The sequence below is a fragment of the Melopsittacus undulatus genome, chromosome 1, assembly GCF_012275295.1.
Source record: "Melopsittacus undulatus isolate bMelUnd1 chromosome 1, bMelUnd1.mat.Z, whole genome shotgun sequence".
Classification (NCBI taxonomy): Eukaryota; Metazoa; Chordata; class Aves; order Psittaciformes; family Psittaculidae; genus Melopsittacus; species Melopsittacus undulatus.
In genome coordinates, this window is record NC_047527.1 from 117,274,672 (window position 1) to 117,293,416 (window position 18,745).

The 18,745-nt window shown below is 37.2% G+C and overlaps 1 protein-coding gene across 2 annotated transcripts in view; it reads right to left on the reverse strand.

Annotated features, from left to right (window-relative positions):
- The window catches only part of PLXDC2 (plexin domain containing 2), a 259,751-nt gene that overhangs the window by 110,572 nt on the left and 130,434 nt on the right, over window positions 1-18,745 (reverse strand). For both annotated transcript variants that reach the window (XM_005152966.4, XM_031052565.2), the window contains exons 3-4: window positions 14,677-14,823; window positions 9,148-9,217 (exon numbers count right to left, since the gene is read on the reverse strand). In XM_005152966.4, coding sequence (XP_005153023.1) covers window positions 9,148-9,217; window positions 14,677-14,823 — 217 coding nt within the window. The remainder of the gene's footprint in view (window positions 1-9,147; window positions 9,218-14,676; window positions 14,824-18,745) is intronic.

Here is an 18,745-nt window from a genome sequence, read left to right on the forward strand (position 1 = left end):
CACTTATAAAGAGTTTGATGCTGGAATAAGCGTGATTCTTTCTTGTAATGGTAAAAGATTACTTTGAATCATTTATTTTGACTGGTCAGTGTTTAGGAACCATGCTCAAGTACCTCACAGCTGCTTATCAGCACAGGTTATAACAACATCAGGTTTTGGTGGAAAATTTATTTCAGTGCCTTCAATGCCTGTGATTTTATCTTGGGTCAATAGTGGGTAAAACAGCTATCTTGACAAAAAGCTGTGTGTATCTTAGATGCACAAGACCTCTCTCTTTAATAAGTACAAATATTTTTAAGCATACAATCTGACTTTAGGAGGTAACAATTGTACAAAGAGTTCTTGATCATAGTTTCAGAAGATTAGCAACTTTTGACTCAATCACAGAGGGATTTTGTAGAATACCAGATTGGAAAAGACTTCAAGGATCATCTGCTCCAACCTTTCTTGGCAAAGCACGACCTAGACTAAATGTCCCAGCACCTTGTTCAGCCAAGCCTTAAAAGTCTCCAGTGTTGGGGAGTCCACCACTTCCCTGGGGAAATTATTACAATGGCTGGCTGGAGTTATTGTGAAAAATTTTCCTCTTGTGTCCAATCAGAATCTCCCCAGAAATAACTTGTGCCCATTATCCCATATCTTTTCCAAGTGACTCCTTGTAAAAAGGGAGTCTCCATCTTCCTTGTATCCACTCTTTAAAAAGAGCATGATGACAAGGTCTCCCCTGAGCCTTCTTTTCTGAAGGCTGAACAAACCCAGTTCTCTCAGCTTTTCCTCATGGGGCAGCTTCCTAGTCCTTTGATGATCTTTGTGGCCCTTCTCTGGATATGTCTATATCTTTTTTTTTGCATAGCAGGGACCAAAACTGAAAACAGTATTCCAGGTGTGGCCTGACAAGTGCTGAGTAGAGTGGGATATGGATATCTGTACCTCTGCTGGTGATGCCCTTATTGATGTAACCCAGCATCTTGTTGGCTTTCTTTGCCACAGCAGCACAGTCCACTCATATCGAGCTTGCTGTCTACCAGGCCCCCCAGGCCCCTTTCCACAGAGCTGCTCCCCAGCTGGGCAGATCCCAGCCTGTGCTGGACACTTGGATTGTGTTTACAAGTTCAATATTGAGGTGCCTTTTTATTTCTTTGTTTGGTACTCCTTCATTATTAACAGTGGTAGAAATGCTCAGGCAGCATCACCACCACAAAAAATATTCCAAATAACTCCTTTGTCTGTTCAAGAATGTTCCTCTACTGAAGAATGATTTGTCAAATTATCTCACAAGATTTTAATACAGTCCTTATAAATTCAAATGCTTGCTACAACTTCAGCAGGGCTGGCTATGTGTGTCCAAATTCCCATCCTCAGATAAATGTCAGAAACTCACTACAGGACGACTAGAAGTCATTGCCTCAAATGTCTCTGGAATAGTCTGCTTCCCTGTTGAAATTCATCAGTACTTTGCTTCCATTGCTTGCTGTGAAAGTGCCTGACAGGCTGTCTAGTTTCCAGATCTCTGAGCAGTAAGCAGAAGGAATGAGATAATACATGGACTACTTCTTAAAGACCCATTCCTACTCTGTTACAAAACCTTTTGCACATTTTTGTTGGCTCCTACTGCTGTTCTCCCCGTACACACCTATCAGCCCTCTAATACCCTTGGTTATATTTGGCCAGTACATGCTGTCTTTGGCATTCCAGGTTGTTTGAAACATCCAAAGCATTTTATTTTCAGTGTTATGATTTGACTGCCTAAACGATGCTATTTTAGCTATCTTTTAACTGGTTTATCAGTTACAAACGAATTTTCAACTAATTTTCTTCTCTGTAGCATCTTTGAGTCCTTTTGAGTTCCAGTTTTTCCTGACTTCCCATATTTGTGCATTTACTGTTACATGGGGTAGGTGGACATTTCTGGAGCCACCTTCATGCTAGCTGGTAAAATACCTCAATAGTCAACTCAGCTTTATAAACCTAAAAAAGGTAAACATCTATATATGAGCTGACCACACCAGACTCTTTGTAGCAACATATATATATAAAAAATATATATATATATAAATTGATATATAGACAGAATTAGACACAGGATGCCATTCATTGAACTTAGTTTAAATGTCTGCCTTCAGTGTTCACAGACTCTGCTATGTTCATTACATGTCTGTTGACTGGATATGAGCTCAGGCTGACAAACACGGATCTAGCTGTTGGCACAGCTAGATAAATTTTACTCTTTGTATATAACCTGTTTGTTTTATTTTTAAGATTCCATGCAGGCTATGCTCATGCCTGTAGTTCATAGCAGAGTTATTTCAGACTGCTCTCTCATTAATAGTGCCCCTCCCAGCACTACCAATGGTCAACCCATTGTGAATTAGCTATGCTTTCACAAAGCCATAACCATGTCACTCAGTGCCCTTTTGCTTTGCTTCACCAAATACTAACATCCTGTTTCTATGTTACTTTTTATTTCTTACTTCTTGATAATATATGTTTTATAAGTTATGCTTATGAGGATGTGTCTTTTAAATAGAATTTTTCATGTGATATCCAGGCAATTATGGACATGTTCAGAGGTTTCTGGAGTAGATAATGATCCTTGCCTACTAGAAGTTACCAGGTGGTTGTTCTTACCTTGTTCAATTTACAGTCTATCCTCCTACAATTCCGTGGTTTTCCTACTGTAACTTACGTACTATTAAGCACGCTGATTTTCATATTTTTCCACATGGAAGCCTGTCACAATTATTTGTTTTGTATTCTTCTATTATTTTCTAGTATTGTTTAAAATTTCACATATCTTCAGAAATACACTTATTTCCAATGATAGAGTATAGAGAGCACCAAAGAAGTGCAACACTGAAGCTTCACCTTTTCACTCACACCTTTTTCTTTCTTGTGCCACTCATCTGTGCTCCTCAATACCAGTACAGTAGCTTCCCCACTGGAAGCTACTATTAATATTGCCAGTGTATTAAATGGGTTTTACTTATCCTAAGAGCAGTGACCTCCAGCTTGATTTCTCTCTCCATCTGTTTCAGCTGAAGTTTTTCTTTCCTCTAAATTTTCTGGGACAATATAATCTCCTTGTTACAATCCAGTACTCTCTGACAGTTGAAGCCACATCCAGCTATACTCTTTTCAGTGTAAAAACTCTTCCAGCTCATTTACTTCATAGGGCTCCTGGCTCCTTAACAGATCATTGCAACTCCAGCAGGGAACCTCCTCTTCTCACTCATCCCATCCCCTAATGGTCAGCATCTTCTCATCCTGGTACAGTTCATCTAGTAGCATTAATTTCTGTAAAATTCTAACTCAAATTTCCACCCAGACACCTACAATCTGGGTGAGTCCAGCATGGGTTGAGCAGATTTTCAACTCCTGACTTCAATCCCATTCATTTAGGTTCCACATTTTGCATAAATCCTCAAAATTTTCTCTTGTCAGTCCCATACAATAACATGATAACCAGATTTACCTTTGAGGCATTAATGGGCTTGGGGTTTTGTATTATTCTTCTTCACATGTCCCTGTCTGCTAGATTCCCAACAAATATTAATAATAGATTATATACTTCAGCTGCCCAAGATGCCAACCTCAAAAGCAATTATGCCTTCATACAGTGAAAGCTCTTTGCTACATTTAGATGGTACAGGTATCCCTGAAAACTCTATCAGTGTACTCAATGTTAACTACAGCAGCTGTCACTGTAGTCAGACAGTATAGCAAAGATAACTATAGTATTGATAGTAATAACTGAATTTTCTTTATGATGTTAGGGAAAAACACGGAACAAGTGAAATAGATATGGTTGATAAAATAATACATTATTTTTCTATCAATTCTAGATAAAAATAATGCCTCAACCTCAACTGCCAAGGAATGGATTCAGGAAGATTGCATAGGCTTATTTAAACCAACATGAATTTGATAAAGTTATAATAAAAAAAATGCAGTGATAAGAATATTGTTGAACTTATCCTAGCTCAAAAACCAGCACAAATTACTACATCAAAACAGGGTAAACTTTATGTCAGTTAAGAATCAGCCTCTGAATTCATGCTGCAGTATTTATATATTACACTACTTATAAAAATATGACTGCTACTGAAATAGACAAAATTACCTTCAAAAAGTCAAACTACATGTTAAAAAAAAAAAAAGAAAAAGAAAGACTTGAAGATATCTTGAAGGATTCCCTAATAAAATACCAGAAGTGTACCCATGCCAAGTTGCCTGCACTGTCCAATAAAATCTGGCAGACCTAAGGTATTCGGTTATAAACAACTGCATAACTATTTCCTTGACAGCAGAATTCTAGAGAAAAGTTCCGTGACCATATATTGTTTTCCCAGTGTATGATAATACAGAACTATTTTTTTATTTGCTGTTTCCTTTGCTGCTTCCAAATATCTATAGATAAATGTGAAAATAAAAAATGTTTTATGTTACTCAGCAGGTTGGTTCTATTGAATGTTCTTGATTTACAGGTTATATACAACAATACTCAGTTATTCCATAGATAGAACAGAGACTAAAACTGCTTTAAGACCCCTCATGAACTCTGATGATTTGAACTATCAGGATAAACTCCCAAATTGAAAATTAAAACCTTTTTTAATCCCTGTGCTGATTTTGACTAGGATAAGAGTTAATTTTCTTCATAGGCGCTAGTATGTGGCTATGTTTTGGAACACCATTGATAAATAAAGGAATGTTTTTATTGATAATTCAGGAATGTTTTCATTATTGCTGAGAAGCGCTCACACAGTCAAGGCCTTTTCTGCTCCTTACCCTACCCCACTCCACCCCCAAGGGAGTGCACAAGAAACTGGGAGGAGATACACACAGGGCAGCTAACCCCAATTGACCCAAGGAATATGCCATACTATCTAATGTCACACTCAGTGTGTAAAGCTGGGGGACGAAGGAGGGGATATTCAGAATGATGATGCCTTTCAAAGTAACTATTATGCGTGATAGATTCCTGCTTTCCTGGAGATGACTGAACAGCTGCCTGCCCATGGGAACCTGTGAATTAATTCCTTGTTTTGCTTTGCTTGTGTGCACAGCTTTTGCTTTACCTATTAAACTGTCTTTATCTAAACGCAAAACTGTCTTTATCTAAACGCAAGAGTTCTCTCACTTTTCTGATTGCCTCCTCTATCCCGCTGGCTGGGGTTAAACCACAACAATCCCAGACAACAAATATAAGGTTCAATGAAAATCAATAATAATCTGGGTTAGCTACCACACTCCTCTGTAATGCTGCTACAAGCATACCAATACCATAGAGAAATGTAACAATGGGAGATGCCATACAAGGAAAAACATTCTTACCTAAATTTACAGTGTCTGATACAAAGCTGCACTAGGAAACATAGACCAATAAACAAAAAAATAAGCCACAGAAAATAAACAAGAGGAATTTACTGCCATGAGCACAGAAAATTAATACAACCAAGTATGAAGCACTGTTGCATGTTGAGTAGGATGCAGGGCCACAGAACTTCCAGGACTCCCATGAGAAAGGCTGTGTTACTGCCTGGAGAGCTGAAGCACAGAGGAGGTTTTCTCACCTCCCCAGCCACAGGGATGTCCGTGACTGGCAACAAAGAGACTTCATATGCTTAGCTCCCTGACATTCGCAACATGACTCACTAATTAGTGGCTTAATACAAAAATAACCACACTTCTGGCCTGTGGAGCACCACCTTTAGAAAGCTTCTGGAAAATAAACTCACATTCCTATTTTATCTACTATTGTTAAGGCTTTGATTGCTCTTCAAAGGTTGCTTAAAAAAATGCTCCCTATAGGAATGTGGGGGGATGGATGGCCATACAAAAAAAAAAAAATAAAAATTTCTATGTTAATCCTACCATAAGATCTCTTACATACTAGTTATGAATTCAATAGCCTTGTCAAATACAAGCTAAGGACAACAGCGAATGAAGACTTCAAACTAGTTATTTTAACTCCCTGTCCTTCCTTTCATAATCCGCAATCAGATCATCAAAACCATTTGGAAAAGAAAACAAATATCAGCCAAAGATAGGACAAGTAAAAAAAATTAAAAAAAAGAAGTTGAGTTTTACATCACAGCAATTTCAAAGTCATCTTAACTAACTTGGAAACCCTACTGTGCCACAATGCACCCTCCATGAAGAATGGCAGAAACCATTTTGGTAGACATTTTTATTGTGACAGGGATTTAATGTGCCATTGTCCTCAACTTTCCTTTCAACAAGGTTATTTGATTTATGATTCAGAAGTAAAAACAGTTTGTAGTGTTGTCATTAGCAAAATTAATCATATACTGCTTTCCAGGAAGTGGACATCTGTCATGTGGGACTCCTGTACACATTAACTCTCTCATTCTTTGGATCTCAGAATAACCTCTGGAAGTAGTCCAGATCTATAATAGTAACACCATTGCAAAATCTTGATTATTCAGGAATAATAGAGCATACAGTATAAAGGGCACATCAAACCTCTTTCTGTCCTTTGTTGCCAGGCTATAAGCCACATTGTGTATATTGGGTTTGTGTAGCAAGGTTTTGGTAGCAAGGGGGAATCATTATTTATAATGTTTTTCTTGAGGAGCAACGGCTACACGTAACTGTAACCCTGCTTCCTGGGACACTGACTGCTGATGGGAAGTAGAAAATAAAATCTTTTTCTTTGCTTCTATTCATGACCTTTACTTTTGCTTTGTTAAAGTGCCTTTATCTTGATCCACGAGGGTTTTGTTTTCCATCTTATTTTCTCTACCTCTGTCCAGCTGAGAAGGAGAGTGATAAAGCAGCTTGGTGGGCACCTGACATCCAGCCAAGGTCACTGTAAAACCAATGACTTGTGACAAAATTTTCAAATATAGCCAGAGCAAAACATTTTTCAGAGAGCTAGGACAGAAATAGATTGATCTGTTCCCTCTAAATGGGTTTAGAAATCAAAATTGTAGAAAAGGTTTTATGCTGTCCTTGATCGACAGGATAACTTACAGTTACTGGGCTTTATCAAGATACATTTTTTAAAGCTATTACTGACCAGATCTTACTTTTTCATGCTTAATTTTGAGGCTGAAAATCATGGAAGTGTCATATAAAAGACAGAAGTATCCCTGTGCTAATGTCAGTGGCCTAGAGTAAAAGGACTGATGTTAAAGTCCTATTTAGCTCAACAACAATTCATAGATTATTCACAGCATGATTATTTTATTTAGTAGAAATGGATCAAAAAGAAAAGCAGAATCATCATTGTGTTCCTTTAACAGCAATAGTGCTGTAGAGCTGCATCTATTCTTGTATGCTTACATGTTTTAAAAAGTAAAAAAAAAAGAAAAAAATAATAAAAAGCAACAACCGAAACCCAAACAAAACAAAACCCAAAACCACCTAAATTTCCCAAATGCTCTACACCAAGAGGAAAAGAAAATATTTCCCCTCATAATGTATTACTACAAAGTTCTCCTTGGCAGCTTAACTTTACTCCCAAGACTTTGGGGGCAGATGGGGAGACCAATGACTGGAGCATACTAGAGACAGCAGTGGTAAAAATCCATTAAAAGGGAAGGCCCAGCAGAGTGACCACACATGAAAAATTAATTGGAGGAAGAGTGAACCTCAAATTTTTAAGGAACCAAGTTCACTCATTAGAATAAGGGCACATTTGCAGAATGATCACTGTCTCCACTACTGCGATTTTAGCTGTGCAAGATGCATCCCAACCCAGTTTTTCATGCTACACAGATCATGTACTTGATTTTGGCACTGGAACAAATGCAACTCCTCTACTAGGAAAATACAGGCATTGACAATCAACCCCCAAAATGAAGCTAAAACCCAAGCAGAATGGAAATTAGACAAGTCTCAATCACTAGTTCATGGCTCATCTGATCCAAATCAGCATCAAAATGTCACTGCTGATCAAGAAGAGAAAACCCTGGTACTGAAGTCACCCATAATTCTGCATATTTTTTTATTATTCTGACTGCAAATCAACCATTTAATAACACCCTTTATTCAGTTGTGCCTATCTCTTGTACTCTTCCGCTTTTATAGTAAAATGAAGATTCAAACACAGAGAATCATTGTTCCAGCTCCTACTCTCATTGAGACAGTCACTGCAATTCTTCCCTAATCTTTAAGTGACACCAACCCCATTTAGAACTCCAGTGGGACATAGACATCTCCTACTTCTGGCCAGACGGCCACCCATAGCATGAGGAGAAACCTTGATTAGGGTAGGATTTGTCCTGGTGATGGTGGCCCCTATCTCTATCTACTTGTCCTGTCACAACTCTAAGGAAGAGCGCCATCAGCCAGAGCCCATGAACTTGTTAGACACATTCAAGAATGAGGGGATGCTATGGGGTGTATGCCCTGTGACGCTGCCCTCTGACTCCCTGTTCCCATTTTTTGATCACAACTCCTCCTCATTTTTCTTATCTGTTGTCTTCCATATATTTCATTTTTCTCTGGTCTCCTCTTTGTCTTTCAAGGAGGTGGAATGGGAGGTAAGCTGTTCCTAGCACAGGAGATCCAGTGTGAGCAGGAGTGGGAGGGAAAACATAACCCTGAGTCATCAGTGATTCCCAGAACGGTAGGAGTAAGAGCTCAAGCTGTACCATACCTCCCATTTTACTCCACAGAAGTGGGAGAGGAATGCCATAGTTCTGTTGCAGACACTGTACCACACCAAGGCAATACACTAAAATGTGTTTGCTTACCAGGTGACAAGTTATGTACTTCTAGCAGGGCTTCTTAAGTTTGGATAACAAATGCCCTGCCCTCATGCAAGCAAAAACTAAGTTTCCCTCCTTGTTTTGGCACCAGCACTACCTCTGAAAATGCAACTTCTCCAGACAAGCACAAAAGATTTCTGCGGGGAAATATCTAAACAGAAAATGTTTATATGTGATAAAGTCTTACGATGAGAGAGTTTTAGAACAGTTCAACTTCAGCAGCTGGAGGTTTTTCATCATGTTGCTATTTTGTAAGTTTCCTTTTGTGGAAAGCAAAATTTCCTGAACAAATGCTGCAGTTTGTCTCTTGACATATACAGGTGATTGGAAAAAAAAAAAAAGTTGTTTTAAATAGCTGTAAGAAACTCTTCTTGTATTACTCAAAGTAAATGGTTAGAAAGCTACTTACCCCCAGTTGCCACAGTAATTTCACGGAGAAAATGGCCATAAAATGGAAAATCGAAGGACAGATTCACTCTCTGAAAGGAACAGCACCAGAAAATAATATTGATATTGTGCAGTCAGGCAAGAGAAAAAAAAAACAAAAAAAAATCCTCCACTTCAAACATCTGTTTCATTGCTTTTTATTTTTCACTGGAGCCTTGCTAATCTTAATTTGGAATCATAGAATCATAGAATAGTTAGGGTTGGAAAGGACCTCAAGATCATCTAGTTCCAACCCCCCTGCCATGGGCAGGGATACCTCACACTAAACCATGTCACCCAAGGCTTCATCCAACCTGGTCTTGAACACTGCCACGGATGGAGCATTCACTACATCCCTGGGCAACCCATTCTAGTACCTAACAGTAAAGAATTTCTGCCTTAGATCCAGTCTAAACCTCTGCTGTTTAAGTTTCAACCCTTTACCCCTTGTCCTATCACTACAGTCCCTAATGAAGAGTCCCTCACCAGCATCCCTGTAGGCCCCCTTTAGATACTGGAAGGCTGCTATGAGGTCTCCACGCAGCCTTCTCTTCTCCAGGCTGAACAGCCCCAACTTTCTCAGCCTGTCTTCATATGGGAGGTGTTCCAGTCCCCTGATCATCCTCGTGGCCCTCCTCTGGACTTGTTCTAACAGTACCATGTCCTTTTTATGTTGAGGACACCAGAACTGCACACAATACTCCAACTGAGGTCTCACGAGAGCAGAGTAGAGGGGCAGGATCACCTCCTTCGACCTGCTGGTCACGCTCCTTTTGATGCAGCCCAGGATACGGTTGGCTTTCTGGGCTGTGAGTCCACACTGCAGCTGGCTCATGTTCAGTTTCTCATTGACTAACACCCAATAGCTAACTGGAAACAATTCTGTGTAGCACTTAAGTACCTGAAAACAGTGGCTCTTCATAACTGAAGACTTCAGAAGATAAAATACATCAGCAGGCATTATAACACTTTCATAAGAATAAAACTAATAAAGATTTGTAGAGTTTTTCCTTAAAAAAGTGTTGCTTTGACCTCTTAAAAGGAGACATCAATATTTCAGCCTTACCAATACAAGTTTTATAAGATGCCTATTCACTTTGCTGTGGGTTGTTTGCTCCTTTGCCACATGCTCTTTCCAATTCAGGTGTTCTCCCTGACATCTTGCTGCTACCTGGGTGCTTATCTGATGAAGGCTGGTTACTGGAGACCAAACCCTCATCGAACCTACATGACACCAGTTCCTAAAACCTCTCTATACTGCTTATTAGGAGCTGAAATTATTTATGAAGAAATCTTCAACGGAAAATTAACAAACTTATGGTGCTTAATGAAAAATAAAGATTTTTTTTTTCTCCCCAGTCAGCCTACAGGTGACCATCCTCTATTAGCTGAACTCACAGCAGAGAACTGTAATTTGGAGAACAGCCTCTTCTCCTCACCTAAGCTTACCATAAAGCACCATTCAAATTCAAGCTAACTTTCCCTCTCCATCTGTGGCTCTCTCCCACCTATTACACTCCTTTCCTAAAGCTTACTGATTACTGTGGCCACCAGCAACTGTCACCTGGTGTACTACTTGGCAAAGCTCTGAAGAAATCAGTAGTTATGACAGAACGGAGTTCTAAAATCACTGCAAGGTCTTTTCACTGTTTAAATGTTATATCCCATAAAATACAAATAATTTCCATAATGGCCTGAAACCCAAATAGGAAGAGGGTATGCAGCCCATTATTATTTGTTATTTGGAGGAGTTGCTACATTAAAAATTGGTGTGAAGATGGGGTGTTGGCAACTGTCCCTCAACCCTAACCTTTGATGTCTCTGTTTAAGAAAGAGTGACAGTCTGTATATTCAATAAAGGCAAAATGCTTCCCTCACTCCTTTTTCCTATTATTTTCTCTACCATTATTTCTATCCTGGGTTTAACATTTTCAGATTATATATGAGTAATTCTTTCCTCAGGAAGAATTGTATTTACACCCACTAGAAGCATTTAAAGAATTATTTAGCATGAAATTAACAGCTGAAGATTTACAGTAACTTTAAATTAGATTTGCTTTCCACTTAAGTGGAAGACAGAATTTTGACAGGATTTATTAGCACTTTTTTGTTTTTAATTAGAATACAAAATCCATTTGCATTGTGTTAATTGGACTGAGTAGGTTATAATGACCTTTTCTGTATATGCATAAACATGGACATACAACCAAATATTTCTAATCAAAATGGCATATGCAAAAGACAGCTCATGAATGAGCTCCAAATATTTTTTTTTACCATGTTCTAAAAAGTTTTCATTGCTGAGATGTATGCGGTATTTATTATGTATGTGCTCCATTTAAATTATGTCCTTGCTCTACCAAACATGATGTATTTAACAAGGTCGTTGAAAATTAATATTCTGACCAAATACTCCATCTTTCCTTTATACACTACTGTCCATTCTACCTATTAGCATCAGCTTTCCAAATAACATGGTAATGATTAAACTCCTTCAAAAGAAAGCTGTAACCCTTAACAGTCTCCTAAATTGCTATAATACAAACAGCATAATGATGTTTGTCACAAAGACTTGATCCTTTGCACACTCAAGCCAGGTACAGATCTCCTATTCATTTCTCTCAAAAAGTGATGCCTTAAATTTTGATAATGTAAAAATGTTTAATATAGACAATTGTTTAGAATAAAGACCTGACAATATTTATGAGTGTTAACAGCCACTAGAAATAAATGTGTTTTGCCTTTTGCTGCTAGAAAGCATACCTCATTTTTCAGAAAGAATATCCAAATTTTCAACCTACTGGAATAAAAATGTTTTTCTCCATGCATAAATGATGGAATAGACTGACCAAGAATTAAGTTTCAAGTATCTATTCTATTTTATTTCCTGTATCTAGTTCAGTGACTGAATAATCAACTATTCGATATCTAATCTAAATACAATGAGCATCCAAGCCAGGCCTAACATTTTATTTTACAGTTAAGAAGATGGTGGCAACATATTGAAAACAACAACAATCCCCCTCACTTTTAGTGGCATAAATCCTGTAGTGCTACACATTTTAATTGTTCCATTAATATTTGTATGTTACTTTCCCCAGACAATGACTATGCTGTTTTTAGAGCCAAACCATCTCATGGATCCTTCTTTTATTACTTTTCCTGTAGAAGTAAAGCCAACTGCAGCTGCTGGGAACCCTTAGGATTACATACTTCTGAATGAAAGAAAACACACAAATTTAGTATAAAATATTTAGGATTCAAAGAATCCATTACATTATCAGAAAAAAATCATTAATACTTAGCATATATTTAACTCTTTGTTCTACTGTCAAATTGGAAAAAAATCTTTAAAAATTATCAGTATGTAAATCACCAAGTCACAGGAAATTGTGCAAAATGGCCTTATAAAAAGAGTAATAGCAAGGTTTATGGAAGAGAAGGAAAGAAATTTATGCTTAGTTATGCATGATCTGCTCAGAATATATGATTCTATATTTGTTATACAGTTATACAGAACACAGATCTTATATAAATAAGTTCATTGTGCAAGACACATGAGGTTGATTGCTCAGACACATACAAAAAAACCCAATTCCAGACACAAATAAAATACAAAGTGTTACAGGATGACACACTGTAAAAGTGTGTCTGGAGGAACATAAAACTAATTCCTGAAAAAGACGTCACTAACGCCGTAGGTAGATACAGCTGCAGCCACTTGAGTTCACAGTCCAGGATACTTGGGTAAGGATGAAAAGAGATGGATATCAGTGTGTTAAACTGGGACCACAGCCTTCTCCTCTAGAGCTGTCAGAGAGGTGGAGTGGGCACTTGACATTCAGCAGAAGTCTTAAACCGCTTGTTCTGGGGAGAAACAGCTGAAGTCCTCAGGCTGCCAAGCTCCCCTCTGCCTTGCTGAATGGTCCTCCACACTGATATCATCCCAAGATCAAAAGCATTGTTTCATTTTAAATCTCTGGTTCAATAACTTAAAGCATCCCCCTTAGAACTGACGTTTTTAAGTGTATAATCTCAGGGATCCAACTAGAAAAAAAAGTGCTTGAAATGAAAGTGCTTAAAACAAAAGTGTAGAAGGATGTAATCTTCACTAATCATTAAAGAGTAGGTTAAAAATTATCAAAGGAATTTCACTAATGTTTGGGTCCCAATTCTCATAAATTACTTTTATTAGCAAAAGATGTTTTGTCTTATATAGATAATTTTAATGTTACAATTTTTTACATGTTTCCATTTTCTTCCCTCAATCCCAGATGAAGGCAGAGCAGAATACAGGTTCTCTTTTAGGTACCCTTGAGGTTTTTTTCTCATTAGAAACAAACTGTCTTGAGAAAATAGCTGATACAGTATTTTATTAAATCTTCTTCAAAGATATATAACTGCCTAACCCTCTGCATTTGCATTATCCTTCGTCTTTTTGGAGGAATATGTTTGATATATTGGACTCTGTTAGAGTGGATTTAGCACTACTCTGGTTTTTGTATTTGAAGCTAAATACCACAGTATTCCTTCTTTCTGCCTTTCACATTCCTCTGAGCCAGCCACCTAGCTAGTGCCAGGGAGATAACAGATAAACTGAGAGAAAAGATGAATTAAACTTGGCTTTTCTCTCAGCTTTAAAACTGTCAAACACACCTGCCTCTTTAAAAGCTTTCAAATAAGGCATTAACTAGATTTTGTTTTTAAACTGGCAAAACCCAAGAACATTTTGTTGTAGCTAAGTTGGTGAATGGATGAAAAGATAACCTCCTGAACCACAATTTGAAGTTGTAATTTTCTGTATTTGATTTGTGCTAATATTGGCTCTTTATGTATGCAGTTTCCAGCCACAGGTGAGAATTGAGAACACATTCTGTAAATCATATAGCATTCCATTTAACTTCTAAGCATGTAAGCCCATTATTTTCATACCCATTTTACCAGGCAGCATGATTACAATAGGTTAAAAAGGATCATTATTTGCATTCCGTGATATTTCTTTGTTAATGCCCTGCAATCACATCTATCACCTCTGTTACTATCTGACATTCGGATAAATTTCCTCAGTTCTCCCCCCCCAAAAAAAGTGCAACAACTCCTACAAAATGGAGTGCAAACACAGATGCACTCCATGGGAGACAAACTTTAGCAAACTAATCCTGGACCCAGTTCTGTTGTTATTGAAGTCGTGTGAGGTGTCCCTGCCCATATTCTATGATTCTATGATTTCCTCTGACATCAACAATACAACTAGTTTATTGTTTCATAGTTTGTGATCCTTAAGAACAGAGGTGAATTTTAAATATAATTGTAAAGGCATCTCTAAAGGACTGTCACAGTAGGTGCAAAAAGGCAATCTGGAATCACAGCAATGCTGTGCAGACTTCCACAGTTTGACTAAAATTCAAAGATAAAGCTGTGTGAACAGCTGTCACAATACTTAATAATACTGCTGTTGGTCACTGGTGAAAAATATCTGTCAGTCAAAGAAGGAAAAGTTATAAAAACTTACTGCTGCTTGCCGATGGGTATTGGAAAGGATTCCATGAATCTTTACTTTGTCTTTTTCCATTTGGTCTATATTGACCCACAAATCCCGGCTGGTAGAATCATATGGGCCATAAGTCCTTGAAGTATAATAATTATGATCTGTATCCTCCTGAAAAGGGGAACAAAACCACAGGAAATATAGATTAGAATGGAAGATGAACCTCAGTTTTATATAAAACTCACCCTTTAAATACTGAGTCCTGTTGCTCCTGGGATCAGCAGCAGAGTACACTACAAGTCAACAATGAAGAAAGTACAAATCGTGAATGTGTTGCAGAGTTCAGCTCTGCTCCTAACCACAAGCAGCTGGCAAGGCAGTTACCTCATGCAATCATCTTATATTATGATTATAATGTTTACTATCCTCAAATCCCAAGTATACAGCTCCTGTAACCACATCAGTAAAACTTATGGCAAAATGTTTGATGGCTTTCAAGGCAAGATGGCCAGCAAATTCCTGTAATAACATCCATGCTCTAACAAAGTGATGAGCAGTACTCAAAGCTAACACCTGAACAAGAAGTTGCATTTTTTAACATTTCTAAATATAACTTACTAGAATACCACTGATAAGAACATCAATAAAAATTCTAATAGCTATAGACTTACAATACTATTTAATTTTAAATCTCCAAAAGATCGTACACTCACTGTACATTACACTCAGAGAGCAACAAATACATATATATTTGTGGAAGAAAGCTTCCTCGTTCTCAGTCTTTGAAATGATGGTGGTTGCTGTCATGCTTACAATACAGCAAATTAAGGGGTAAAACACATGAAGCCTACATGTGTCATGGAAGATTTTGTTAGTAGCCCATCAAATTCTGCAGCTTGTAGATAGCCAGCTCCACAATCAAGTGCATGGTTCAAAAGATAGTCAAAGTCTTGGCAATGTCTGCTTATTTCTATGACAAAGCTGAGACTACCTCCAACACTCAAAATAGTCTGCCTGCCACTCAACCTCTGTGCAATCAATTTACACCTGAAATCATATATATTTAGCACAGTCAAAAAAGTAAAATTTTGAAATCTTGTTAGGCAGAACTTAGTATTTAAAAAACTAAGTATAGGAAATTCCAAAATTTCTGTCAATGTCAATAGCTATAATGGTATATGCCTTGATAAAAGATATTCAAGTCAGTGAAAGGGAAAAAAAGTACAGGGTCAGAGGAGAGAGGAGAAAAACACCACAGACTGCCCATCTTCCTCAACTAGTCGCCAGTTGTTGTAACCATGAAATACTTAAAACAACAGAACTGACAGCTTTCTGCTAAATAGCTATGAGTAATAATGTAAAAAGTACATGACAGTATTTCTCAGTTCTTTCTTCTCTTCCCTCTCCTTTGCACCAAAGCAAAATAAACAAAGCCTCAATGACAGTTTAAAATTAGAATAAATTTAGAAAATAAACAGTGGCATAAGAAATGGAAGAGGTGGATTTAGGATTACCCTTGGTGATGGAAAGTTCCTCTCGTGCAGCACCTCCACCCAGGAAGCAGCATGGGACTACTCTCACATCATACCATGCTCCCATGAAGATCTGACACCCTGTCCTCATGACCCAATCCGCGTTACATACACAGCCCATTCCCACCTACGTGGTCCCTGAGCTGAAGATATACTTGGCAATAGCTTACATTTTAGATTAAACTGTTCGTGTTCTAGGCTAAATATATTGACCATAAATCCTGTTTCAGCTGGATTTCATCTCAGATTAACACCATCACTGATGCATTTTACCTAAACTTTTGCAGATATAGTCAGGTTATTCTCTCCTTGATATTTTTTACATTTTTCTGCTATATTTTATATGGCAGGATATACTTGCCAAATAAATCTCAGTGACACTTTACACTTTTGAAGCAACTTCTAACAACTTCAGCAGCTCCAGGTTAGTCAAACAAGTAGACATAATTAAAGCTATATTGTCAGAAAGACGACAAAAGACAACCACTTACCAAATTATTTTCTTCTTTAATGATTAACAGAAATAGTTATTACTGCCATGTATACAAAGTAGGTACAGTACATTAAAAGGTTTTGACAACAAAGATAGATTTTCCCAGTCTAATTAATCATTCTGAAAGAATTTCCATAGAAATTAGCAGTTACGTTTAAGGCATCACAAAGTCTCAAGGAAAGAGCTCCAAAGGACAAAAAAGTATTTCACAGATTAGCTTATTTCAGGTAAACATGCAATATTTAAAGCATAGGTACAGCTCTGCAGAATTTTTGCATTTTGGTTTTCATAACTAATAAAGATACTCCAGTTAATTACTAGTAGTTAAACCCCTACTTTTATAACCAAAAGGGTCTAACATTGATTTGGTTGCTTTTTAAGAATGTTTTAAAAGGTATCTTGATCCATGCTTAAAGCAAAATCATCACACATCTTGTAATAAAAATTTTAGATATAGTAAATATATAGATATAGCCTTCATATCAACATTTTTGTCATTGTGAGAATTACTCATGTATAAGCAACTACCAAATTCTGTGTAAAAACAGTCTCATTTACTCTTTCAATTCAAGTTAAACATCTGTAGATGCTTCTGGAAGAATTCCTCTTGCTCTTTGGAAGAGCTTCATAACTTCCATACAGATGTATTTTATGAATGAACCATTATATAGCTTTCTCTCACTTTTTTTTTTTTTAATCCTGTCTGTAAATTTATGATATGACTATAAAGAGGAACACAGCTAACCACTAAATTTGGCTTGAGCACCTTGGAAGCTCTTAGTAAGGTTCGGATCCATGCTTGTATTTCAAGTGACTGCCTTCAAAGTTTTAACATGCATTACCATGGAAATGAAATTGTTGGAGTCTTCCATAATTTTCCTAGCTTATTATACACTGTATTATATTATTAACGTTGATACCATTTAATGGTATCAACAGATCCCTATGAGGTTTCATTCTGATAGACCTGTTTATGGGCTTTGGTTGATTGCACCTTCTTTGTAATACCTTCCATCCTCTACAGGCAATATATGCACTAGAAGATAGAAAAATGCCTCAGAAACTATGCTGCATTTGCATGTAAGCTACTGAATGAAGAAAATAATTTTAATAGTTATATGATACAGAGGTATTTATCTGCAGAACTCTATAACTATGAAAAGAAATAAAATTTTTGGTATCTTTTAATAATGTAGAAGCATGCTATAAAATGAAACAACATGCAGAGAAGGCAGAGAACATACCCATTAGTACTTAAACATATTTTTTCTTTGCTTTCCAGGTGTTTTGAGGATATAAGCGTTATTTCCAGATGTACAGTACAACCCAAAACCTGCTGATATACAAAGTAGGAAGCACCTCTCTTCTATTGGAAAGTACAACTGTTAAGGATTTTTTCCAGGGTTATTTTGCAATAGCTATGACGATTACTGTTGGCAACCTCTGTGAGTATAAAGTGAATAGTTATTAGAACTTCTCTCATAACTCTTGCCTTTTGGGGAAATAAGTTATTTTTAACCTGAGGCAATCCTCAGTGCTGAGTTGCCATCTTATTGTATGTTATAAAGAAAATTAATTTCTTACAGTTTTCATGAGGGACATTGTCTGATGACATCCTGAATATATTCCCATGCTTCTCCAACTATAAGTGAATTTTCTCAGGAAAGGTGAATGTATACACTATTCATCAAAGCTCAGCACAACTGAAGATTAAGCCTTCTTTAAATTCTTGGTGTTCAGTATTTGTCAAATTCAATGACTGAGCATCCCTTCTGTATATTACATATACATACACTCCCAAATACAACGTACCCATTTCCCCAATAACTGCTGTCCCTTAACAGATTAAGGCTCCAAATGTGCGAGATGAACTGCCGCAGTTGAGAGAGTATAAATTAACTGTATGTGATATTTAACAGTAAACAACCACATTATGCCTCTGAAATGCTTTCAAATTACTAACTGGGATTCCAGCCAAAGATGTACATGAAAAGAGTGACAAAACAGCCATGAAACAATAAAGTTCCCCCATAATGAAATAACACATCACAATTCAATGATGATGCAA